The sequence below is a fragment of the Ursus arctos genome, chromosome X (genome assembly GCF_023065955.2).
Source record: "Ursus arctos isolate Adak ecotype North America chromosome X, UrsArc2.0, whole genome shotgun sequence".
NCBI lineage: Eukaryota > Metazoa > Chordata > Mammalia > Carnivora > Ursidae > Ursus > Ursus arctos.
In genome coordinates, this window is record NC_079873.1 from 6,771,242 (window position 1) to 6,797,921 (window position 26,680).

Genomic DNA, 26,680 nt, shown 5'->3' on the forward strand with positions numbered 1-26,680 from the left:
GTCAAGTCCAGCCCCCTCGACGCGCTCCATGAACTGGCTTCCACGCCTGCTCCTGCCTTATGCTTTATTCGTGTTTGTGCTTGTATCCCTGTGCACGCCCGCATTTTTCCCCAGTGGAAAAACTAATAGACTTTTATCTCAAAACATGAAAAAAAAAAAATCACGAGTAACCCCAGCAGTCAGAGGCATCCTGTTTTGCATTTTTCCAGCTTATTTTAAGGTGGGCAAACATAAGATCACTACAAACTTGCAGTTTTATTATCTGTGTTTTAAATTCAGCCCACCATGGACGTTTTCCCGCATGACAACATCCTCTGCTTGTAGTTCTGCTCAGTCTTGCGGCGAGTGAATGACCGGCCCCTCCTACCTTGTAGTTACGCACCGGATCTAAATCGTCCTCCACGGCGTCGTAGCTTTAATGAAGTCTTTGTGTTTCTAAAAATCATGCTCGTGACAGAAATACCTTCTAGAAGTCTTGAACAGCCAGACATCATTTAAAAAATCACAATCCAAAGTCATAAACAGTGTTGAGGGAAAGCGGCCGGTCACAGAGGAATGCCTACTGCCTGACGTCTGTTTTGAAAAACAGGCAGAATTGAACCAAGATGCTTGGGGCTGCATGCCGAGGTGAAAAAAGATAAAGACAAGGAAGTGATCATGTTCTATATCTTAAACCAAGTGGTGTCTGTGTGGTTCTTTGCCCTGTGACAGTTCATTGAGCTGTACACTTAGGGTTTTTTGTGTGTTTTATATATAGATATATATGCAATTCTTCACAATACAAATAGCTTTAAAAACTCCTAATCCCTCTAACCCCGTTAAAAATGTCTCTTACTGGGGCGCCTGGGTGGCACAGCGGTTAAGCGTCTGCCTTCGGCTCAGGGCATGATTCCGGCGTTACGGGATCGAGCCCCACATCAGGCTCCTCCGCTATGAGCCTGCTTCTTCCTCTCCCACTCCCCCTGCTTGTGTTCCCTCTCTCGCTGGCTGTCTCTATCCTGTCGAATAAATAAATAAAATCTTTAAAAAAAAAAAATGTCTCTTACTAACCTAGCGTAGAGACTTCTGATTCAACTTATATCCACGATTATGTTATAGGTACTATTTTGTAACTTACTGTTTGTACTTGATACATTGGGGACATCTTCCTTTTGGTTATATTATGTTTTAATGGCAAATAGAATGGATGTAATCAGACAAAACATATCAACTGTTGGAAAGGAGATGGAGAAACTGGAACCTTCATGCAAAGCTGGTGGGAGTGCACTCCATTGGGGCCACTGGAGTAATGGTTTAGCACTTTCTAAAAAGTTCGACATACACTTACCGTTTGCCCCACTAGCCCCACTCTACCCAAGAGAAAGGAGAACGTGTGTCCATACAAAATAGTACATAAAAATGTTTAGGGGCGCCTGGGTGGCACAGCGGTTAAGCGTCTGCCTTCGGCTCTGGGCGTGATCCCGGCGTTCTGGGATCGAGCCCCACATCAGGCTCCTCCGCTATGAGCCTGCTTCTTCTTCTCCCACTCCCCCTGCTTGTGTTCCCTCTCTCGTTGGCTATCTCTGTCGAATAAATAAATAAAATCTTTTAAAAAAAAATGTTTAGAGCAGCCCTATTCATAGGAGCCCAAACTTGGAACCAATCCCAATGTCCAAACACTTAAAACTGCGGCCTATCCCTGCAATCGAGTAGGACCCAGCAACAAAAAGAACAAACTCATCATGCATGGTACGACATGGATGACACTTGAAACATTATGCAAGTGAACAGAGTCAAACAAAATATTACACCTTGCTCGATTCCAGCTATATATTGGATGTTGACACATAGTTTCACTGTGCAGATACAGCCTGAATTATTTAACCAAGCTCAATTGTTGGACGTGAACATGTGTCTCGTTTTCAGTGTTACGAACAATGCCGTGATGACCACTTTATGACTAAGTATTTGTGGCCGGTCTTAATGATTTCTTTGGATGAAGGCCCAGAAATGGAACTGTGTGTCTGAAAGTCGGTGCGTTTTAAGACTTTCGATGAATAGCGCCAAACGGCCTTTCATGGAATGTGCTCGCAGAGCGTGAACGTCACATTTGTCCACTGTCACATACACGGGGGTGGTTCTGAGTCCCAGGGCCCGCGCTCACGATGCTCTGTGTTTGTTTGCAGTTCCCCGCATGCGCGGCCTCCATGCTTCTGCTCATCAGTAACGCCAACTGCCAGATGACAGGCTTTGCTGTTGCCACCGTGGGGTGGATCCTCACCATCACGTCCATGGGCCTCGTGGAGTGGCGACTGTGGTACATGGACAACACCGCTATCTTCCCCTCTAGCCTCGTGTGCGTGGGGTTGTGGAAAGTCTGCATTTACCACCGTGTCGGGGACTATAGCGGAGCCACGTTTTGTTACCAATACGGCTACCGTGATACTTACCTCCCTCTTGATATTCGTATTTCTCAAAATCTCCAGCTGGTCGCCAGCGTTCTAGGCCTTTTGGGGAGAGCATCCGTCATCTTTGCACTTAGGAATGTGTACGTGGGAATTCTTCAGAAGAGTGCCACCTTCAATCCATTTGTTGCTTCCGGAATTCTGAACCTGGCTTCCGGCATCTGTATCTCGATCGCTGTGGTGTGGAATCACCACTCCGTGATGAACGGAGAGGGTATTATCTTCCTCCCTTCTGTCTCTCTACCCCTCAAGCCGAGTACTCAGGAGATAGGCAGTGCCCTTCTGGTGGCATGTCTGGCTGCCTTCATGATGGTGTTGAGTGGCTTGCTGTTCCTCTCTTGCAAATTCCCCACGGTTAGCCGAGTGCACCCTGAAACAGACATGTAAAATTCTAGTTGCGTTGGCTTTGAGAATCCAGGATGACCAAGAGTTTATGAGAAGTTTTAGCAAAATGTTCTGTCATATATTTCCAAAGATTCAAGACCATGGCAAAAGTAGTTTTGGGCAGAAGGTGGCCAACTATTTCCTTACTTTGCCTTCTGTGTCTTTGTTTCATTGATTCACAGTTCATTGATTGAATTGAAGAAATTCCATTAAAAAAAAAATCTTCCTCACCTGCCAGTTGGTCTTATTGGATCTGTATTTTAATTATTGTTGAATAAATAGTCAATACTGTAAACCTAGTGTGTGGAAATGAGATTTTCTGTGATTCTCACATTTTCCTCTTAAACTTCTGCCAAAAACAACCAACTTTATTTCCTGTGGTATGGTGATAACATTGCCCTATCATACAAAATTCTCCAAAATATGCAGAAGTAGAATAATAGAAGGACTTACCCCACACTCGTTATCAGACTCATCAATTATCAAGATTCTGTCAAATTAGCTTTATATCTCCTTGCTTTTAATCTGTTTTTTTCCCCAAAGAATTTTAAAGCAAACCCCAGGTATCATGTCCCTTCATCCTTACATACTTCAATATTATTTTCTAAAAAATGGAGGTTTCTTTGCATAGCCGTATTATACCTTAAAAAATTTAACAATTATTCCTTGTTATCAAATGCTTATCAGAATTTTTAAATTTTTAAATAAAATCTTTAAAAAAAAAGAATTTTTAAATGCCTCAAAAATAATTCTACGATTTTATTTTTTCCACACAAGATGCCCACTCTGTCTCTTAAATCTTAAAGTACTTCCCTTATCGCACCCTCTCTGCCTTTCTTTTTGAAGATTTAATTTTTAATCTGTACACCCAACGTGGGGCTCAAACTCACAACCCTGAGATCAAGAGTCTCGTGTTCCACCGACTGAACCAGCTGGGCATCCCTGCCTTTTTTTTTTCTTTTTAATAATTTTAATTTGCTGAGGAAAGTGGGTCGATTGTCCTACCATTAAACTTGTTCCATCTCGAGGCTTGATTAGATTTCAGGTCAGCTCTTGGTGGAAGCGTATTTCAAAGGCAATGCCCTGTGCTGGTGCCGAGCGCGTTAGAGCGGGCGGCAGATAGTCAGTTACCTCGTTAGCGGTGCTGAGATGGATGCGTGGATCCAGAGGGGAAAACCCGACCCCTGTTGTAAACGTCATCAACCTTCCACCATTTGGTGGTCCTTGTGCGAATCAACTGCACTAAGGATGACGAGTGGCGACTTTCTAATGTGCACATTCTTGTCAGATTTATTAGCTGGGATGCTTTTGTAAAGAACTTTGCCTCATCAAGTATGGACACTTGGGTTCTCTAAAATTCAGCTTATACACAAAAGGCAAAGTAAATGCTTCATTTTTCCCCTTTAATTGTTAAATTTCTAGAGGAAGGAGGAAGAATGCGTTAATTATCTTGGTGTTGACCAATGTGTTTTTTAAATTATTTTCACTATCAGTTTTCATTTTTGTCTTTTTTCTTGTCAAGACCTAATGAGATTGTTTCCATGTTTTTATTATGGAAATTTTCCGGTGCATTCAAAAGTAGATGATTATCTCAGCTTCAAAAATCCTCATTATGTGCCCAAGAGTATTTCATCCCTATCCTCACTGACTCTCACCAACTCCAGCCTTGGATTGTTTTGTAATAAATCCCTGGCAGTATATTATTTTATTCATAAATACGTCAATACACATCTCTAAAAGATAAGGACGCCTTTTTCTCTTTTTTTTTTTAAGATTTTATTTATTTGAGAGAGAGTGAGCGAGAGCACGAGCAGGGTGAAGGGCGGAGGCAGAAGCAGACTGGCCGCTGAGCAGGGAGCCCGATGCGGGGCTCGATCCCAGGATCCTGAGACCATGACCTGAGCCGAAAACAGATGCTTCACCCCCTGAGCCGGCCAGGCGCCCAAAGACTCCTTTTTCTTAACCACATTGTCATTATCACACCAAGAAAAGTTAATAATTTCCTAATGTACTCAAATACGTAGTCAATATTCAGATTTGCCTAGTTGTCTCATCAGTGTTTTTAATAGTAACATGTGCGTATCTATATATTCAAAGTGTTTCACTCAGTTGCATTCATTATTCCTTTTATGATCAAACTGTCCCATCTTTGGCAATGGAGCCACAGGGCCTTTGACATGTCTCTATCAGGATTATTTTAAGATTAAAAAAAATTTATTCAAGACAATCATAACCTAGTATTTACCTCAAAAAGTCTATCAATTAAGTTCATTATATTAAAATGATTTTCCTAAAGAAGAAAATAGTAGAGGAAGTACATATCAATAATAGTTAACAACTACATCCATCAAATGTTAGATGTTGAAATTCAAGTATATTCATTTACTCTGTGTCTAATTACTTCTTAACCTCGTGGAAATTCTCTGCAGAATAATTTCCGTACACACAAAATTTTGTTCAGTTCACAGATCTCTTGAAACCTCCTCATGGATCGCATTTTCAAAATAAGTAGCAGGGTCCCCACTGAGCTCAGAGCCTAGTGCAGGGCTCAGTGCAGGGCTCCATCCCACAACCCCGAGATCAGGAGCTGAGCCGAAACCAAGAGTGATGCGCAGCCAACCGAGCCTTCCAAGCGCTCCAGATAAAAAGCATTTTTAATAAAATCAAATTACTGAAACCTTCGTCCATTCTTTGTCTCAAGAAACATGACTAGAAAAACATGTCGGTATTTCAAAGGGAAGAATTTTTCTGCAGAGACACTATCCAGGAGCAAAGCAAATTCTTTTTTCTTTTTTTTTTTTTTAAGATTATCTTAGCGAGCGTGCATGAGTGGGGAGAAGGGCACAGGAAGAGGGAGAGAGAGAATCTCAAGCAGACTCCCTGCTGAGCCCGGAGCCCGATTTGGGTCTCAGTCCCAGGACCCCAAGATCATGACCTGAGCCAAAATCAAGAGGGGCCGCTTAACTGACTGAGCCCCCCCAAGGCGCCCCAGGAGCAAAGCAAATTCTAAACGCAATAAGATCATGGCGCTATGGTAGTCTCGAGAATTTTGAGACACCAGCCTGTCAATAGAGTGCACGCCTACAATCCGTATGCATGCCTATTTGAACTTTTTCCACCTCTGAGAGCTCGCTGAAGTCCATGACATGATACTGTTTTCATCTCAACTCTTTCAGCATGTTTTCCGGTATGTTTGAAAAAAAAAAAAAAGAATACTAAGTCTTTTCCCAGAGCATGTAGCTCTTTAATGGCTCATGCCCGTTTGGATGATGCTGGAATACTTTGGCAAAAACACTGAATTCTGGACTATTTCTTCCATACGTGTTTTGCTTGAAAAATCTGCTTTTTCCATCCAGTGTTCTTTTCATGTTCTTCAGCTATCCTCCGTTCTATGTGTTAGTGAATTTTTTTTGTAATTTTCCAATTCTCTAAGATTGACATTATATACGCGCAAGGTTTTGCCTGTTTAAAACCTGTATTGTGATGGTGCGCTCAGTACACACTAGTATTAGCCATATCCCTCCTCCTGGAATTCAGAGTCGCAGCATTTAATGAAACTTGTTACTAGCTAATTCTCTATCCTCATCAATTGAAAGATACTTCCAATGACTCAGTCAATCATGGTTCCTGTGGCCTGCATGGCGGTCGTGATGGTGGTTCCCATCCCATTTTTGTTATTAAAAATACTTGAACATTTTATTTTTTTTAAGATTTTATTTATTTGAGAGAGCACACGCAAGAGAGCACGAGCAGTAGATAGGGAGAAGCAGGCTGGCCATCAAGCAGGGAGCCCAACGTGAGGCTCGATCCCAGGACCCTGGGATCATGGCCTGAGCCAAAGGCAGCCGCTTAACTTACTGAGCCACCCAGGCACCCCTATTTAACATTTTAACAACAAAGGAAAATTCACATACCATAAAAAACCACATGTACAAGTGAGTGGTTTTTAGTATATTCACATAACTGCAGCCAGCACCACTTACCTGCTGACAGAACATTTCATCACCCCCAGAAGAAACCCCACTAGCAGTCCCCATTAGTCTTCGAGGCTTTTCTGTGCCTCAACAAGGTGACCCAGGTGCATCATGTACATTTCAGGCCCAAGACCTGGAACCCGCAGGCCATCCTGAGACCTGGAGATGGTATTTAGAAACAAACAATTTAGGCACTAGTGGTGCTCATTCTTTGGTTGTCTTCAGGTATTTTAATGGATAGAACTAGGATACGTGAATTTTTAAGAGGAAAAAAATATTAGACAACTTTTTTCAATTCAAACTTGTAGAATCTTCAGCTGCAATTTCATATTACATTTCTTCCTCCCAGATTGGAAACCCAGCAATATTTTTTTAAAGATCTATTTATTTTAGAGAGAGAGAGCACGCGCGTGAATGGGGGGAGGGGCAGAGGGAGAGAAAGAAAAGAGAAGCAGGCTCCCCGCCAAGCAGGGAGGCCGACTGGCAGGACTCGATCTCAGGACCCCGGGATCGTGACCTGAGCTGAAGGCAGACGCTTCACTGACTGAGCCACCCAGGTGCCCCAGGGTTTGGTTTGGTTTTTATTTTTAATGAAGTGGTATGGTACAAAAGGAGAGTCATTTTTAAAAGGTAAATTTGGCCCCGTATCTCACACTGTACATCAGGATAAAGTCTAAATGAATATAGTAAAAATGAAGTATTAGAGAAAAAATGAACAAATGCCTTTAGAACATGGGGGTGGAGGGGCGCCTGGGTGGCACAGTTGTTAAGCGTCTGCCTTTGGCTCAGGGTGTGATCCTGGGGATCTGGGATCGAGCCCCACATCAGGCTTCTCTGCTGGGAGCCTGCTTCTTCCTCTCCCACTCCCCCTGCTTGTGTTCCCTCTCTCGCTGGCTGTCTCTCTGTGTCAAATAAATAAATAAATAAAATCTTTAAAAAAAAAAAAACATGGGGGTGGAAAAAATATGCCTAAATTATGACTCAAATACCAGAAGCATAAAAGATTGATAACTGGACAACATATGAACTTTACCAAAACCATTCGCATAACAAAAACTGCAGTAAGCAAAGTTCAAAAATAAAGGACAAATTAAGAAAGGATTAAGAAAGGTGTTTGTAGGGGCGCCTGGGTGGCACAGCGGTTAAGCGTCTGCCTTCGGCTCAGGGCGTGATCCCGGCGTTATGGGATCGAGCCCCACATCAGGCTCCTCTGTTGGGAGTCTGCTTCTTCCTCTCCCACTCCCCCTGCTTGTGTTCCCTCTCTCGCTGGCTGTCTCTATCTCTGTCGAATAGATAAATAAAATCTTAAAAAAAAAAAAAAGAATATCAACAGCTCAGTCGAAGAATGGGCTAGAAACATGAGCAGCTTAGTGGTAGGTGCCTGGGAGACGGACTCCAAGGATTTCCCACCTTCCTCATATTTGTGCCCTTGATCTTCTCCCCCTGACGGTGAGCTGGACCTAGCAACTTCCAATGAATGGACAATGGCAAAAGCGATGGGATCGTGACTTCCAGGATTAGCTTGTAACAACAAACCATGACTTGCGTCCTGCCGGCACTCTCTCTTGCCCGCTCCCTTCTTTGCTCTGATGAAGTCGGCGGCCATGTTTTGAGCAGCTGTACTGAGAGGCCTGTCTGGCAAGGACCTGAAGACGAAGGCCAAGAGCTTACGAGGAGCCCGTAATGAATCCTGCCAACGGCAGCGTAAGCAAGCCATGAGCCTTCCGATGAGAGCAACGGCCTGGTCGGCGTGATGGTCGCAGCTCTGTGACGGGCCACAAAGCAGAGGATCTAGCCAAGTTGTTCTCAAACTACTGGTTCACCGAAGCTGTAAGGTCATCAATGTGCGTTGCTCAAAGCCCCTAAGTTTCGGGGTAACTTACCACACAGCTGCAGGTAACCGACATATCACTGAAGAGATGAAAAGTAGTCTTAAAGCATTTGAAAAAATGCTCATCCTCACAAGAGAAATACACTTTGAAAACGATTTGGAGATATCATTTGTCACCTCGCATATGGAAGAAAAATTCAGAAGTTTTACAGAGTTGCGTTTTTGGTTCTGGTTTTGGTTTTGACGAGGCTACGAGGAAGCGGCCGTTCTCACAGATCGCTCACGGGAATGCAAAGTGTAAGATCTTGTCTGTATTGAGTCCTAGGATTCTATCCCAAAGAGACCCTGGCAAAAATACAAAAAGATGTAGGCACAAAGTTATAATACGTATGTACCTACCTGCATAGACACCTAAGCGGCCGAATACACTAGGCTATCGCCGCGCGCTGGCACGCTGTGCAGCCGGAGCACAGCGAGAAAGATCTCCGCGCGCCGAGAAAGATCTCCGCGCGCCGAGAAAGCCATCGGCGGGGAGTTACTGTCCAGTGAAGAAGCCGGTGGTACAGAAACACACCAGATGACATAGACCTATTCTGGTTGCATTTTGAAAAAGATGGAATAAGTCCGAATCTACAACATCCATATTTGCGAAAGAAAATACTGGAAAATAAACCAAAAATTTTAAAGTTATCTAAGACGGGGGCACCTGGGTGGCTCAGGAGCTTAAGCGTCTTTCACACGAGAGGTGCCACCGAAACGTTTAACCGAGAGCCTTCAGGCTCCAGGTGCTCGTGCAGCTCGATTGCTCTCACGTCACAAAGCTCTTCGGATGTTTAAAAGGCCTCAATGAAACTAAATAGATGACTAAAAAGAGAGGGGAATAATGGTTAAAAATTAGACATACCCGCTTTAATCTAGAGCGACAGACGGAGGGTCATACTGAGTTCACCGGAGAGAATTCAAAGGACTGGCACCGAACGTCCTTCTTTTTAAAGAATATTTATTTAAGTCTTCGAGAGCATAGTGTTCGAAAAATTTTTCCCACTGTGACATAAGTCTATCAGCTCTTCAATACATGTTCCAAAAATGTTGCCTGTGGACGCAAGTGGGCAGGGGGCTCTGTTAGAACGTTCAACGCACACTTGCCTTCAGGCTTTGTATGGATTTGCGGCAACAGAGGCTTCCTCTCTGGTGGAGATTCTGTAAAATTTTAACAGCATTCCTTAGTAAGTCTCCTTTCTCTGCGGACCGTTATTTGCATAATGCCCCTAGCCCCCGAACACTGGGAACTAGGAGGAACTCACACCCTTTTGCATTTAGTTAAAGAGTTCCCGGCTTTCTTGCCAAGTCTTTGAAAGGAACTGGGTGGCAAGTCTGAGTCCCATTCAGACCTTCGGGGCTGGCCTTGGACTGAGTCCCACGTATTCTCCATGCAACTGCAAGAATGGCTTGTAAAGTGGTTCCTAGGTAAACGTCATGTTTCCCCCAATGAAATCGCTCCCTAAAATAGGTCCGATTAAGGCCCACTTTGCATATAGGTGCTTTGAAAGTGGATTTGTGTAATTTAAGTGCATCGAAACCATGGGTTACTTGGGAAATGGAAGCTTGTGGAAGACATGCTTTTGAGGAAGGGTTGCTCGAATGCTCTCTCCTCACGGAAGAGCCGGTGACCATGGGGATAGTGGTGCATCTGCCACCTATTGGTCGCAAAGGGAAGTGACTGAGTTGGCTTTGGTGGAAACGAGGTGGTGGCCTTCCGCTGCCTGCAATCACAGCAGAGAGCAGGCCAATGGGTCACGAAGACTTTAGATACAAAAGACGAGGAGATCGCGAAAAGGAAACAAATGAGCTTCAAGACCTTCTGAAGTACCTTTTGGAAAGATGATTTTTTTACAGGAATAAGCAAAGAGAATGATTCCTGTGTATTTGCAGTTGGGGCTAGAGGATGCTGTGGGGGCTGGTGTTACTTCTTTCATTCTTTCTACCCCACAGAGATCCTTCCAAGGTAACCAGGAGCCAGACAGATGCCATATGGTGCTTGGGCTGGAGACAAAACCAAAAGTGCCAGAACATCTGTTGTTGAGACCCGGGAAATAAGGTGTCCGCAGAAGGGTGGCAGCACTCGCAGTCCGAGGGAGGGAGGGCCTCACAGGTTAGTGCTGGCCACTCCTCCGTCCTCCCCAGCCTTCCCCTCAGCCCCAGCTCGGACTCTGAGGAAACACCAGGAGGTGACGGTTGTCATAATGCTCCATGAATGGATGTGTCATGGTTCATGAATTGCTTTCACCTTTCTCTTCCCGGCAGCCCTGGAGAATGTGCCGGATTGGCTTGAGCACCGGGAAGCATAGAGTTCCTGTGGCAGAGAAAGGGTGCGGAGCGGGTGGCTCCCATCTTCCACATGAGGGATCAAAAGAGATTCTAAGTGGCTTGTCCCTGGTCAGAGGTAGAGCTGGGATGAAACCGAGGCCTTTTAACACAGTCCTCCAACACAGTAGTGAAAGCAACTAACAGAATTATCTGCTGGAGAGCTGTTTTTCTGCTCCAGAAGCTCATGGTTCGCGTGACTGAGGGTCTTATCGGAGACTTCACGCGCCACCACAACGTCCTCTGGTATCCCTCAGGCCACGTGCTCTTCCTGTGTAACGATGGCGCACGACTTCTGGAGCCTAAGGATCCCATCCACCTGTCTTTCCTCGAGCTCTCTTGTCTCCGCTCCTAGGAGAGAGACTCCCCCAACAGAGAAAATCGGGGGAGCAGCAAATAGTGTGTGCGGGTTCTCCGTGAAATGTCAAAAGTCCATCAAGATTCCTGACTGGCCACACTTGCGTTAGAAACCCGATTCCACAGAGCACAGGTGTCCCACTGCCGCTTGGGCGTACGCATGAAACTCACGAGAACACACATGCCTTTTTTAAAAGTATCAATCAATTCCTCCCCATAATAGCCCCAAACTGGAGACAACCCAAATGTTCATCCATGGAGGAAAATATCTGCAAACGGCGTGTGCCCGTACAGTGGAATGGGAACCCACAATAGAAACGGGCGAGGTGATGGTTAAGTCAACAGCACAGGTGAACCTCGAGCACGGGAGGTTGAGCAGAAGAAAGCGGACCCCCCCAGATACGTTAGGCTCTGTGTTTCCATATATGTGAGGTTCAAGACTATGCAAACATGATTTGTGGTGGGGGACACACGAGTAGCGATCCCTCGTGGGTGACGGGCAGGCCTGGGTGGCTGTTGACTACTGAGGGGGGATGTATTCTGCCTTTTCATCTGAGTGGAGGTTACGGGGGAACCTGTGTAAAAATTCCTGGAGCTGCCCCTGTAAGGTGAATATTTTTTACTCTTCGAGAGTTAGACCTCAACTAAATTATGACACAAAAAGAAGTAAAAACGAAGAGCCCAAGTTTCTCCCACTTCTCCCTATTCGCACTCACCCTTCTGCCCTTCTCTCTCCTCTCTGCACAGTTCTGTCCCTGGCTCACTTTAACAGCATGCTTAGTGTGTATGAGTTTCTAGAATTTGGATCATAAGCAGTTCTAAATTAAAATTGTATGAATTTACGGTGCGCCTGGGTGGCACAGCGGTTAAGCGTCTGCCTTTGGCTCAGGGCGTGATCCCGGCGTTGTGGGATCGAGCCCCACATCAGGCTCCTCTGCTATGAGCCTGCTTCTTCCTCTCCCACTCCCCCTGCTTGTGTTCCCTCTCTCGCTGGCTGTCTCTCTCTGTCAAATAAATAAATAAAATCTTTAAAAAAAATTGTATGAATTTACAACCTGAGGCATTGTCAGGTGGCGACCACAGTTAAGGTACAATACGGAGGCGGAAGAGTGGTGTAGACCTTTGCAACCGAAACAAAACAGAGAGAGGCCTCATGGGGGCCTGTGTCAATCTCTATCCATGGATCCTTGTCCGAGGAAACTTCGGGAAGGCATATCCCTTTATAAAAGTATTGGCTTTTAAAAGTCTTTAGTCACACGGAGACCAAGGAGGCAAATATTTCTATTTTCCCATATGTTGCTGTCCTTCAAGATTCAGTTTCATCTTTTATGGGACGTCGAGAAGGCCACAGATGGCCATTATTATCACTGACACAGAATTTGTCTATTTGTGACGCTCTTTGGATGAGAATAAATGCCATCTTCTCTCAGGAGGGCCGGGAAGCCCTGTGTCAACGCCGCTTGTATCTGTGTGACCTTGAGTAAGTTCCTTAACCTCTCTGTGCTCAGTCCCCTCATCCAAAACATGGGATCATAATTGCACACCTATCATTGGGCTGTCGTGATGGTTGAATGTGTTAATAGTCATCAACTACTTTCAATAGGGCACGACCTATACAAACACAAGGCACGCGCAATAAATATTCGCTAAGAGGCAGGCTATGGTGGGCTTTGTTCAGAGCCCCAAACTCGACCTAACCAAACCTCTTTTACGATAGGCGGTCCATCTCTCTTCATGGATCTTTTCATGTTGGCCAGACCTCTTCCCCTTCCTGTGTGAAATTTCTATTGCCATTCTCCAGTCTTCCGAACGCTTGGGTCCTGCTACATGGCCCACGGGGAAATTTTTAAAATAGGGTACAGGGAGTCTTTCACATTCGGTCTTCGGGAAAAACACGTTCCCACCCCACCGGTTTCAGACACAGATGGGCCAAAACTTCCCTAAACTGGCATATTTTCTTGTATTTGTGATCTCCTTCCTAATTCCTTCACGCTATCAAAGCTCACCAGTCCTGTGGTCCGTTCCCTTCAGACCTCCGCTGGTAAGGAAACTATTCCTGGGGAGTGGGGCGAGCAACCTGGCAGGCAGCCCCAGACTCATCCGGCTAATGTAACGAGAACCGCTGCCTTCGGGCCATTGGAAAGCACATCCCCGAGGAGGCTGCGGCACAGCGGGTACGGCGTCGGGAATATCAGGCTTCGTAGCCAGGGCCTGTAGTTCAGAGGCCCCTAAAATCTTCTCCACGGGCGGTCAGCCCCTCTGGGCAGACCCTGCCTCATTCCCCCCTGCTAAGCAGCGGAGGGAGAAGCCCTAGGAGTATCACGTTCTGATTATCCCTGCCACGAGCTCCCACGCTTTCAAATGGAAAAAGATCCAAATAAGTTGGTCCACAATCTGGGTTTTCCTTCATAGAAGATACTTGCTTCGTGCAAAATACCTCAGGCTGTTGTTATGTTGTACCCCAAAGAAGGCGACATCAAAAGGCGGAGCTTGAGCAAGTGGTGGGTAACAGAAGTAAATGGGCGTGATTTGTTGTGTGCCGCGTACTGTGTCATGATTATTCTGTTTTTAATTTAAAAATATGTATGTAAACCATACGAATTATAGAAAAAGATGAATGAGTATAGAAAAAATAAAAATGAGTCTCTGCCCCTCTCAGTTGATCAAGTTACTCTTTTCGTGTGCACCCTCCCAAACTTTTTTTTTTAAAGATTTTATTTATTTATTCAACAGAGAGAGACAGCCAGCGAGAGAGAGAACACAAGCAGGGGGAGTGGGAGAGGAAGAAGCAGGCTCACAGCGGAGGAGCCTGATGTGGGACTCGATCCCGTAACGCCGGGATCACGCCCTGAGCCGAAGGCAGACGCTTAACCGCTGTGCCACCCAGGCGCCCCCCCTCCCAAACTTTTAAAATGGATGTACGGGGCGCCTGCGAGGCTCAGTCGGTGAAGCGTCAGCCTTCGGCTCAGGTCATGATCCCGGGGGTCTGGGATCGAGCCCCTCATTGGGCTCCCTGCTCGGCAGGGAGTCTGCTTCTCCCTCTCCCTCTGCTGCTCCCCCTGCTTGTGCTCTCTCTCTGTCAAATAAAGAAATTAAATCTTTAAAAAAAAGTGTATGTACACATCTATTTGTAGATCTATAAAGAAAATCGTATGTGTTTTCTTTTGACACAAATGGTCATGCTATATGTATTATTATTCATTTTGCTTTTTTTTTTATGTACTACAGAAGTTTCTTCAGACAGTTCGTGTGAATTGACTCATTCTTGGTAACGGCCATGTAATATTTCATTATGATCCTGGATGTACCATAATGTAGTTAACCATTCTTCTGTTACTAGACATTTATTTATTACTATTTATTTCCAATTTCTCTCTCTGATAAATGGTGCTGAAACTAACATCTCTCTATGTATATTTTTGCAAACTCTTAGCGGTACCTCTGTATGTAACTCCCGGAATTGGAGTTGCTGGACAAGAGGTATGAAGAGTTCCACATCTGAGAGATACGTCACGTCGTGTTCCAAAAATGCCTTGCAAATTGATACTGTCACCATGGTCATTTTATCCTTACATAAAATATTTAGAACGCTAATTGAAGGCCAACACATATACAGGACACTTAAATATAACTTTTAGACAAGGACAAGCCATAAATATTTAGCACTTTCTAAATTGTGGCTCGCTTGGTTTATTTTTTCTCTTGGGTATTCCCGGCTTGACTTCACGATGCCTCTACCTTGTCTGCAGTCACCCTGAATTGAAGCACTGTTTTCTCACACCGATGGGCCTCTTTCCAGTTCTCTGGGCTGGGCTTTGGGCATCAGCCTAGCCAGCAGCAGATCCTGGCGCGTGTGGGAGTTTAACAGCAACATTGTTCCCCTTGTGTTCTTTGGACTTTGGGAAGCTTTCTATTTTCAAAGACTTAACATCTCTGGCTGCATGGCTGAGCTGCCCATGCACAACAGGATCGGTGGGAGCTGGGTCATATCGGAGAAAATCTGGTATGGGCGGGATCTGATACGGTTGGCAAATTGTATGAAGTCAGTGGTCCTGGTTTTTGGCTCGACGGCACTTTCGGTCTGCCGGATCCAGGCCCCGTGCCCAGATTTCCTTCGATTGTGCTACGACGTCTCTGCCTTCTTTCTTTTTTTTTTTTTTAAGATTTTTATTTATTTATTTGACAGAGATAGAGACAGCCAGCGAGAGAGGGAACACAAGCAGGAGGAGTGGGAGAGGAAGAAGCAGGCTCATAGCAGAGGAGCCTGGTGTGGGGCTCGATCCCAGAACGCCGGGATCACGCCCTGAGCCGAAGGCAGACGCTTAACCGCTGTGCCACCCAGGCGCCCCTCTGCCTTCTTTCTTGTCTTCAGCCTTGGTAGTACTATGATTACTGTGAGCTGGAATTTCACTGCGGGTTTTTATGGCCAAACCACCCTTGACTTCCCACCTAGCTTTCCCACTGGAAAATAAATGCTAATAAGGAAACGCTTGTCCTACGTGTTCCCGCTAGGACTCACAGCTGCCACCCTGTCGCGAATAAGTGTTGCCATGTTCTGCGAAACAGTGGAGTCCAGTGAAACCCATGGCTGTGGGCAAACGTCCAAAACAAAAGGTCTGAACGAAGGGCCTACTTTCTGGAATGACTGCCAATAGATTTCTTAAAGAAATGTCCTGCTTACATATCATACTGTTGTAAGCATCTACTCATATAAAATAAAACATATTTGGTTTTGCGGGGTGTGTCTGAAGTTTTTATTCTCCTATTCTACTCGATTCTGCAAACGTCTGCCTTTCTTTGAGGCTTTTCACTCCCTGAAATCTGTAGACAAACATATTGCGTGCATACACCGTCGAAACTCAAAGGTAGGAAAGAATACTCGTGTAATGCGAGCACACGGTGCGAGCATCGACGCACACACCAACTCAAAGCCGCATCAGAGGTTATGAAGTCGCTCACACATACACACGGGAACAGAATCATGTGTGGAGCTTAGAGATCTCTCTCTCTCTCTCTAATTGTCTTTAAGTAGTCTCTATACCCAGCGTGGGGCTCAAACTCACAACCCTGAGATTAAGGGTCGCACACTTCTCTGACTGAGCCAGCCAAGCAGCCCAGTAATTTTTTGCAGGGCTTGAACTCACGACCGTGAGCTCAAGACCTGAGCTGAGATCAAGAGTCAGATGCTTCACCGACTGAGCGACCCAGGCGCTTAGAGATCTTTAAGACGTTGTAATCGGTTAGGTTAGAACAGGGTTTCTCAACCTCAGCACTGCCGACATTTTGGCCTGGGTCCGTTGGGGATGGGGGGCTGTGCTGTGCATTGTAGGGTGTGTATCCGCGTCTGTTGCCTCCGCCCACTAGACGCCAAGGGCACTCCCTCTCTGCACCCTGTCAGAGACCAACAAAATGTCTCCAGACATTTCCCAATGTCCTCTGGGGGGCACAATTGCTCCCCATTGAAAACCTCTGGGTTATGGGGAGCCGACAAACCTGGCTAATGAACGCTATGGCATGTTCAGAGGATTTTGAGGAAAACTATGTAATAAAACTTCATCGGCTCAATATGTCATAGCATCCATTTGCCTAAGTCTTTGGTTGCCTTTAACTCAAGGGTCTACTGGGGGTGACTTTGCTGCCTCCCCCAGGGAACATCTGACCATATCAATAAAAAATGTAGTTTTCATTTTTTTTTTTTAAACAGGCTCCATGCCCAGCACGGAGGAGCCCAGCATGGGGCTCAAACTCACAACTGTGAGATCAAGACCTGAACCGAGATCAAGAGTCAGACACTCAACCGACTGAGCCACCCAGGCGCCCCCAAAAATGTAGTCTTTGAAGTATAAAACTCTATGGTAGGGTTAGGTAGCTGGATAGATATAGCTGATGAGAGAATTGGGAGACTTGGGGGGTAAATCTGAAGAAATTGCCTGGAACACAGCCTGGAAGACAAAGACATTGAAAATATGAAAGAGCACTTAAGAACACGGAACACAGAGTGAGAGGCCCAATGTATGGATGTCTCCGGGCATTTCAGTGGAATACAAATGGACTGTGAAAAAGGCGATATTTGAAATGAGGTTGAAATTTTTCCAGAATTATCAAAAGATCCGAATCCTCCGATGGAGAAAGTACATTGAGTCTTGAGTAGGATAAGTAAAAATAGATTCACACCTATCATAGTGAAAATGCAGAAACTTCAGATACAAGGAGAAATTCTTAAAGGAGACCAGAGAGAACAGAGAAATTAAATGATAAAGGACCTACAATTAGACCAACAAACACCAGCCTTCTCAGCAAAGAGCAAAACCCATAAGATAATGCCTGCAAATTACTGAAAGAAAGTAATGGCCAACAGATAATTCTAGGTCTCCTAACCTATTACTTGAGAATAAGGATGAAATGAAGACATTTTCAGATAAAGACCTTACAACAGGCGCACTTTGGGAAGAAAGTAATTGGGCCCAGAATGAAGGATTTGGATCCAGAAGCAATGATAAAGAAATCGGAGAGCACATCTAAACCAGCACTGATTATAATTTTTAAATGTCAATATCATGGAGTTCACAGATAGCACGTAAGGCAGGAGAGGAATAATTAGGGCTAAAGCTTTTTAACGTCCTTGTTTATTCTGAGTCATTAATTAACTTTAGTTTTTTTAAAATTTTATTTAATTACGTATTTATTTTAGTAATCTCTACATCCAATATGGGACTTGAACTCACGACCCCAGAGATCAAGAGTCACATGCCCCACCGACTGAGCCAGCCAGGCGCCCCAATCAACTTGAGATTTTAAGTGAGTATATATATTAAAATTTTAAGGGTGACCACTAAGCAAAGAGAGGATGAAAAGAAATTAAAAGTAGAAAGACTGGAAAGGAGGAAACAAAACTGTAATTTTTCCAAGGCAACATGATTATGTAGAAAATCCAAGAAAAGACTATATAGTCATAATTCCATTTATAGGAATTTTCTAGAAAAGGAGCACTCGAGACAGACACAGAGCAGTGGTTCCCTGGTGCTAGGTGTGGGAGTGGGGTATGGCCACAAGTGGGCACTAGGGAACATTTTGGGCTGACAGTCATGTTCTAAACCTGGATTGTGATTATGGTCCTACAATTATATAAATTTACTAAAACTCTGCAAGTCATATGCCTTAAATGAGCGAACTTTCGGGTATACAAATTATATCTCAACAAAGATTTTTAAAAATAAAATCCAATGGCATTCCTAAATGCCAGTAACAACTTTTTGAAGAGTGCGATTAAAAAAAAAATATGCTACTTCCAACAGTAAGAAAGCCAGTAGTGGTCCAAGGACTAAATCTAAAAGAAGATGTGCCAGACTTTCATGGGAAAAAAAAGAATCGTATTTAAAGTCATGAAAGGGGCGCCTGGGTGGCTCAGTCGTTAAGCGTCTGCCTTCGGCTCAGGGCGTGATCCTGGTGTTCTGGGATTGAGCCCCATATCGGGCTCCTCCGCTATGAGCCTGCTTCTTCCTGTCCCACTCCCCCTGCTTGTGTTCCCTCTCTCGCTGGCTGTCTCTATCTCTGTCGAATAAATAAATAAAATCTTAAAAAAAAAAATAAAGCCATGAAAGACAAGGTATTCAGTAGACTGTGTTCATGAATGAGATAACTCAGTGTTGTAAATTGGCAATTCTCATCCATGAAATAGATTTCCAACCAAAACCCCACAAGAGTTTGGTGTTCATCTGGGGAGCATTAGCTGCTGTGACAAAAGATAAAACAACAGTGACTTAACACAATATAGGTCTACTTCTTACTCGTGTTGGGTCCTCCAGTTCGTGACTCAGGGGCCCCGGATCCTTCCTTCCGGTAGCCATATGTCGATAGGGAGATGGCAAGTTCTCTGGGCCTGTCTGCATCTAGTGACAGGAGTACGGAGCGTCACTCGTGGGGCCCTCCAGAGGTTGGCCTGGCAGTGGTGTGCGCTGTTTCTGCTCATTGAATAGTGACTAGTACCCGTGGTGTGACTGGGAAATTTAGGCCTGCCACGTGCCCAGGAGGAAAGAAAAGTAGGTTATGGAGAACACACAGCAGTGTCCGCTGCAGTTTTTCACGAAGCTTGATGAGCCGATATTCCCAGGCTCCTCCCGAGCTGTGCAACGTGGGCTTCTTCCTGGGATGGTCATCCCATGCCAAATTCAGAGCCAGCTTCTGGAAATACACTTCTCCGTCAGAAGTCCCAAAAACCATTCAGGGTTCATTTTTAGAGTTTGTGACAGAAAATAGAAATCACATTGTAGTTTTACAAATGAAGTGTGTCATTCAGACCCATCATTATATAAACTGTACAGGTGTTTCTGGGACTCGCCAAATCCTCAGACACCCACCCACCACCCCACCCCAGGCCAGGGGCTGATCTGATTCCCGCGGGCGGGCACGGGAAGTGGAAAGGGCAGCAGAGCCAACCGTGCGAAGCTTGGCATCTTCGACAGCCACTAACAGCCTGACCTTGGCTGGTTAGGTAACGCGGCCCCTCAGTTTCTCCACCTGCAGAACTGGAATAGTCATTGTTCTGTCCTCGTGTACGATTGTTGTGAGACTAAAATAAATAATTCGCGTAGATTCTTCAACATTTCTGGGCGTGTATAAACACTCGACACATTCTTGTTGTTGCTGTGCCCGCGGCTACTTTGATCGTTACCGCAATTTATATCCCAGTCCCCCGCTGGTAGGTGTTCTGTACAGATAGATGTTTCTGGGATGCGTCCCGCATAACCGACCACCTGGACCCGCACGCACACAGCCAGGCTAAGGAGTGTTGTTTGTGAGACTCGTGCTGTGCCAATGACCTTGGGAGCCTGGTTATTTAAATATATGATCTGGCTTCCAGGTCAGAACTGGCCCTTCTGTTCTGGATGCCAAGAGCTACAAACCTTGTCCCACATCCCCTCGGGCTCCAGGTGGGGCTGGCCCCCCCGGAATGGAATCCGGGAGGGGAGGAAGACACACATAGCCCAGACTCCTTAAAAATATAGAAACATGATAACATAGAGATGCAGCCCGGTCCAGACTGTATGTAGGCGAACAAATGTTTAATTTCAAACCCTGTTATTTGCCCTATAAATATGGCCTCTATGGGGATGGTCAGTGGCAAGTCTCACCTGAGGGGAGGACGCTGCACCCAGGCGCCTCTGTCTGGACTCCAGCCCGGCTGTCTCCACGGGCTTCCCCAGATGGGGAGGTTGGATGTTGTAAGTACCAGATCTGATGTGACTTCGCCTTATTCTCATTTATTGCCTACTATTACCTTCATCTGTGCGTAGAGTCCTTTCCTCTTCTGTTTCTATTAGGTTTCTATAATAATAATAATAACGTTATCTTTCCTCTCCCAAACTGAAACACGGCCGTTGTGAATCTTTTGTCCAGAACAATTGTCTTTACTTGTTCTCTGTTACGAGCGATACTGCTTAAGCATCTTTTTACTCCCATCTCGGCTGACTCACAAGTAACTTGCTAATTCGCAGGACTTATTCCATAGGTTCAACTGGGTTACAACCCGAGGCATGGGTCAAAATACCTCTTTCTGTAATTATTAAGAAAATGTCTAAGTGCCAACCGAAGGCAAAGAAGTATTAGCTTGATATTCTGAAAGATAAAGAAGCAATCCCTGACATCTGGGAACTTATAAACTTGAATTCCATAATCCACCAAAGTACTAGGATATGCTAGTAGATAGAAAATTTCTGAACTCCGAGGATGATGGTGATCTTGGGTGGCCAGCGTGAATTTTCTAGAAACAATCTAACTAATCTGATTTCCACTTTCCCTCATGTAAAGTGCGACTCAGTTTGGCTTTGCAGACAGAATGGGCTGCAAGGCATTCTGGAACTTGAGTGATCGAGCCTCTGGGAGAAGAAGGAAAGTGCAGTCCTGGTTAGAGCAAGGGCTAGGAAGTATGGATGAGGTCGCAATGGGGAGCTTCAGTCGGGCCAACATAGTTCTATGAAGTAACACTTCACCCTACAAAGCAGGCCTGCAGCTGGGCCGGAAAGGGAGCTTCAGGGAAGAAGCCTGGCATGAAGTCCAGTCAACCCTATAGGGAAGTGTGTTGAAGGCCATGAAATGGACGTCCATGGCTGTAAGAGTGATTCTAGACCCTACTGGCTGTGGACAGAAGCTGCCACTGTAAGCCTTCCCATATTGGGACTGGTTTCCCCTTTCAGGGCAGCAACCCTCGTCCTACCTTGAGAATCATGACCTTGGATCTTGACAGGAATGGGTATGACTGTTACCCTCAGATCAGAAGCCATCTAAATATGGCTGGCATTTTACAGTCTCTGCTCATCCAATGTTGAATTCCCCCAAGTAAGAGAATCGTGTCTTCCAGAGATGTTGGGACATATGAGGGATGTGAAGACTCTTTCGTTGCAAATGAGAGAAACTAGTGTTTGTCTAAGTCAGTGATTCTCAACCGGGATGATTCTGTCCCCTTTGGGGACATTTGACAATATCTGGAGACATTCTTGGTTGTCACAACTTAGGAGGTAGAGTGCCACTGGCATCCAGCGAGGAGAGGCCAGGGATAGTGCTAAGCAGCCTACAAGGTACATGACAACCCCCAGCACAAGGAATTATCCAGCCCCAAATGTCCACAACGCCGAGCTGCGGACCCTGGACCTAAACCAGAAACAAACAAGCAAAACGATTTATTGGAAGAGTCCTGGGGTAAGTTGGCAGAATCTTGAATCAGTCTCAGGGAAAAAAAAAAAAAATATATATATATATATATATATATACCAGTGCTGATCCATGATCCCATACGACTTGCCTCCCCAGCTCGCATCTCTCAGGAGAGAATTTGATTGGTCGAGCGGGGTGAGAGTGCATCCAGGAGGTTCGGCTCTGGCCAGCTGTGTGGTGGAAATGTGGCACACGGGGGGACACTACCTGGGTGTTTCGTGTAGGAAGGAATTACCATGGCTGCCGGCAGCCACGCCTGTGAGCTGTGAAAGTGTTCGGAGAAATGGGGCAGAAATCTGGCAAAGAATCAATCACAGTCAGCCCGCAGGGTTATCTGTTGTTAACCCATGGCCAACCCTGTCCACTTGTCCGCTCTCCCCCCACCTTCCAGTTACCCTCCTGTGAACCCCCTCCTGTAAATGCCCTTTCCTGAAATGTCGGCCTCCTGATCTCCTGAAAGCTGGGAGTAATTTTTCTTTTTTTTTTAAAAGATTTTATTTATTTATTTGACAGAGAGAGAGACAGCCAGTGAGAGAGGGAACACAAGCAGGGGGAGTGGGAGAGGAAGAAGCAGGCTCCCAGCGGAGGAGCCTGATGCGGGGCTCGATCCCAGAATGCCGAGATCATGACCTGAGCCGAAGGCAGACGCTTAACGACTGCACCACCCAGGCGCCCCTGGGAGTAATTTTTCTTGACCTTCACTTCACTCCCCCGGGCAGCCCATTCTTCCAATACCTAATTCTGTGTATTAAATTCTTCTGGCTCGAAATTTCCAGAATTTTCCTGACTAAACTGGACTGATGTAGCAGAGATGGTTTCCAGCACTTCTCACTGAACATCTGATGACCCCTCGGCTGCTAGCCCTGTGGAAAGCAACCTCAGACACCAGATGTCTTCCTGGTCCAGCCAGGCCTGAGGTCGCTGTAAAGCTGGGCTCCGACTTGAGGGTGTCTCAGAAAATTCGCCAGAAGGCCTGTAAAACAGGTTCCTAGATCCCCACCCCTGCATTTCCGGTTCAGTGGGTTGGGCTGGGACTTCAGAATTTGCATTCCTAACAAGTCCCACGGAAAGCTGACACTGTCGGTCCAGAACCCCTGCGGGGAAACATTGCCAAGAGAGCCTTCCCTCTTCCACCAAAAGTTCGCCCATTTTGAACAGCTGGCTGAATTATTAGAATTTTTTTTAAGATTTCACTTTTAAGTTATCTCTACACCCAGCGTGGGGTTCGAGCTTACAACCCTGACATTGATGGAGCCAGCCAGGTGCCCTGGAATTATTGGTATATTTTATAATGAACTCTTCAGGGCCCCTGGGTGACTCAGTCGGTTAAATGTCTGCTCTCGGCTCCTGTCGTGATCCCAGGATCCTGGGATCAAGTCCCACATCGGGCTCTATGCTCAGCGGGGAGTCTGCTTCTCCCTCTGCCTCTCTCCCCGCTCATGCTCGCTCACTCTCTCACAAAAATAAATAAATAAAATCTTTAAAAAAGAAATAAATAAAATGAACTCTTCAGTGATGACTTTGCTATAGTTTGTGTCTACTGCTACAAATCAGACAAGAGTGTTGTTGTATGTCGTGCCCTTCCTTTTCCCAGTGTCCTGACGGTGCCTGCCGTTTTCAGTCCCACCTTTTCGCCTCCCACCTTACTGAGAGCATGTGGACGTTTCCAGGCACCCACTTCTCCTAGGGTGTGATGTGTGATTCTGAAGTGGGAAGATGGGGTATAAATTTACCCACTCGAGGAAATCTTTTCAGCTGATATTTAATGACGAGCAACAACAAGTTAAAACTAAGTCAATCCATTGTGGGAAAACAAAGAGGGAGAGAGAAGGGGAGAAAGAAGTATATTTCTGATACTTCGGTTTTAAAAAGTGTCAACTACACTTTTTTTTAAAAAGTAGTACAATTTCAGAAAGACGAGGAAAATAAGTCCTACATTGGAAATATCCTCTTTTTTAAAATTTTTTTGGTAAAGATTTTATTTATTTTATTATTCACTTGAGAGAGCGTGCACGAAAGGGGGGGGGAGAGCACAGAGGCAGGGGGAGAACCTGGATCCCAGGACCCCAGGATCATGACCTGAGCCGAAGGCAGACGCTTCACCCGCTGAGCCACCCAGGCGTCCCCATTGGAAACATTCTTAAGGAAGCTTGAGGTCAATGGTCCATTTTTAGACAAAGTCTACTTTCACGAAAGGCACTTTTCTTGAAAAGTCCAGTTTGGAAGGAAAAGAGGCTGGTCGTTCAGCCAATCTGTTGCCAGAAAGCTGTGAGACGATCAGAAGACCTCCGGTCAAAAGGAAAATTCCGCCGAGCCAACCGCGGATCACCGCACGGCCATAGTCCCCCCGGGGCACGTCGGTCGGGAAGGCGGGGCCCCACAAGCTCTGCACGGTGGCGCGGGCGACGCAGGACACGGGCCCTCGCGCGGCGAGTCGGGCGAGGAAGAACAGAGCTGCCCCGCCACGTTCGTGCTTCTCTCCGAAGAACCTCCCTGGTGGGCCCCGTACCTCAGACAGGTCGGTCCCAGGAGGACGGCCACGCGCCCGAGGGAAGCGGCGACACAGGCAGCCCACAGGAGCACGCGGGCCACCGGCACGTCGGTGGCCAGGCTCCGCAGGCTGCTAGAGGCCTGGCCCACACTGCCACCCGTGTCTTGAATCGCACACGTTTCCCACAGGCCCAGCACGTACTTGTCACTCTCAAGCAAGCCCGAGGAGAGAGCCAGCCACTGAGGAATGCCGAGCGCCACCAGGGGACGCACCTGGCCAGCCACGGAGCCCAGGAGCCCCGAGTTCTTGACAAGGCAGAGCACCCCACTCCTCCTCGTGCTGGCCAGGCCCCAGCACGCCGGGGAACCCGTGTGTCCGGGTCAGAACGGGGCCGCCTCCCTAGATGGCGGTCTCGAAGAATTTGCCACCCTTTGTGCCACCTGACTGCAGAGGTGACGTCACTCCTTTGTTAGCCAATCGGAACGCAGCTGCTTATTACGTCAGGTGCCTCGGTAACTGGGCCGCCGGTGCTCACCCTTAATTAATGCAGCTGAGTACCTGCCCTTAAAACAGGCCCGACGGCAAGCTGCGGCCAAGCCCGGCCGAGCGGGGGATGGGCAGGCCGGGACAGGTGTGCGCACTTGCGAGAATTCTTCCCAGGTGTAAAAGGCGTTCATTTCAGCAATTTTATTTTCAAAAAGGAGACAGTTTGGACTGGAGTTATGAAGCATTACAACCACTGGTCAAGTTTTTTTAAAGGAATATTTCATCATTTTTAACTAGTTTAAATTCTCTGCAGTATTATCTCTTCCAAGGCTTGGTATCTGGTTCCCTCGTTCCTAACCCCAACTTCACAGGAAGCCTCTCATTACCCGCACCTTCCGTTCAGACAGGAGATTGGGATCTTCCTGAATAAACAAATACTCCTACGGACCAGCAGTTGCACTCCTTGGTCTCTGCCCGGCTGGAAACTTACGTCCACACGAAAATCGACAGCAGCTTTATCGTCAGGACCCAAACTCGGCAGCAACCAAGAGGACCTTCGGATCGGGAGGGGAGGCGTCAACTGCGGTCCATGCAGACATGGGATAGTATTCAGCGCTAAAAAGAAAGGAGCTGTCAGGCCATGAAAAGGTATGGAAGAGCCTCAGATGCATATTACTAAGTGAAAGAAGGCAGTCTGAAAAGACTACGTGCTCCGATTCCAACCACCCGACGTTCTGGAAAAGGCAACACTACGGAGACAGTAAAGAGATCAGTGGTGGCCAGGAGGTGGGGGGAGGGCTGAAAACGCAGACCACAGAGGATTTTTAGGGCAGTGGAACTACTCTGTCTGATATTGTAATGGTGAGTACCTGTCATTATGCACTTGGCCGCCACCAAGAGCGAACCCAAAGTAAAGTGACAACGACGTGTTGACATAGGCTCCTCAACTGTCACAAACGTCCTGCTCTGGCACCAGATACTGATAGCGAGGAAGGCTCTGGTGCGTGAGGGTAGGGAGTTGAAGGGAAATTTCCATACCTTCCCCTCCATTTTGCTGTGACCCTAAAACTGCTCTAAAAAATAGGGTCTATTAAAAAAGGGGGGGGCACCTGGGTGGCTCAGTCGGTTAGGCGGCTTCCTTCAGCTCAGGTCATGATCCCAGGGTCCTGGGATCGAGTCCCCCATCGGGCTCCTTCCTCAGCGAGGAGCCTGCTTCTCCCACTGCCTGCAGCTCCCCCTGCTTGTGCTCTCTCCAAAATAAATAAATAAAAAATCTTTAAAAAGAGAGAGAGAGGGAGAGAGAGACTATCATCCGTCACTCCAGCTCCCAATCGGGGTCATCATGACCACTGATAAAGGAAAATGTTCCACTGTCTCTCTGCCGAGTCCAAAATAACGTTTGCGTCCCCAAGCCTGCCACTGGGGCTTCTTCACAAAGCCTGTCCCGGTGCCCCCTCTGCCCGAAATGCTCTGTACTCCCCTCTCCACGCATCTCATCTCCACCAGCCAGACACAACCCCTGGAGTTTCCAAATTCTCCTCCTTTGGGGCTTGGGGACACACCATTTTCTCTTGGCATGCTCCCCCCTCCTTTCTGCTGTCACGGATGGTTTTCAAATGGAAGACAAATCCACCCCAAA

The 26,680-nt window shown here is 46.4% G+C and overlaps 1 protein-coding gene and 1 pseudogene across 1 annotated transcript; both read left to right on the forward strand.

The window, feature by feature from the left end:
• Positions 1-1,133: 1,133 nt before the first annotated feature.
• Positions 1,134-3,123, forward strand: CLDN34 (claudin 34). Its single transcript, XM_026478159.4, has one exon. It carries the CDS (start codon positions 2,145-2,147, stop codon positions 2,829-2,831), a length of 687 nt encoding a protein of 228 aa, XP_026333944.1. The 5' UTR covers positions 1,134-2,144; the 3' UTR covers positions 2,832-3,123.
• Positions 3,124-11,184: 8,061 nt separating this feature from the next.
• Positions 11,185-16,009, forward strand: LOC123002220 (uncharacterized; annotated as a pseudogene).
• The last annotated feature ends 10,671 nt before the right edge of the window (positions 16,010-26,680 follow it).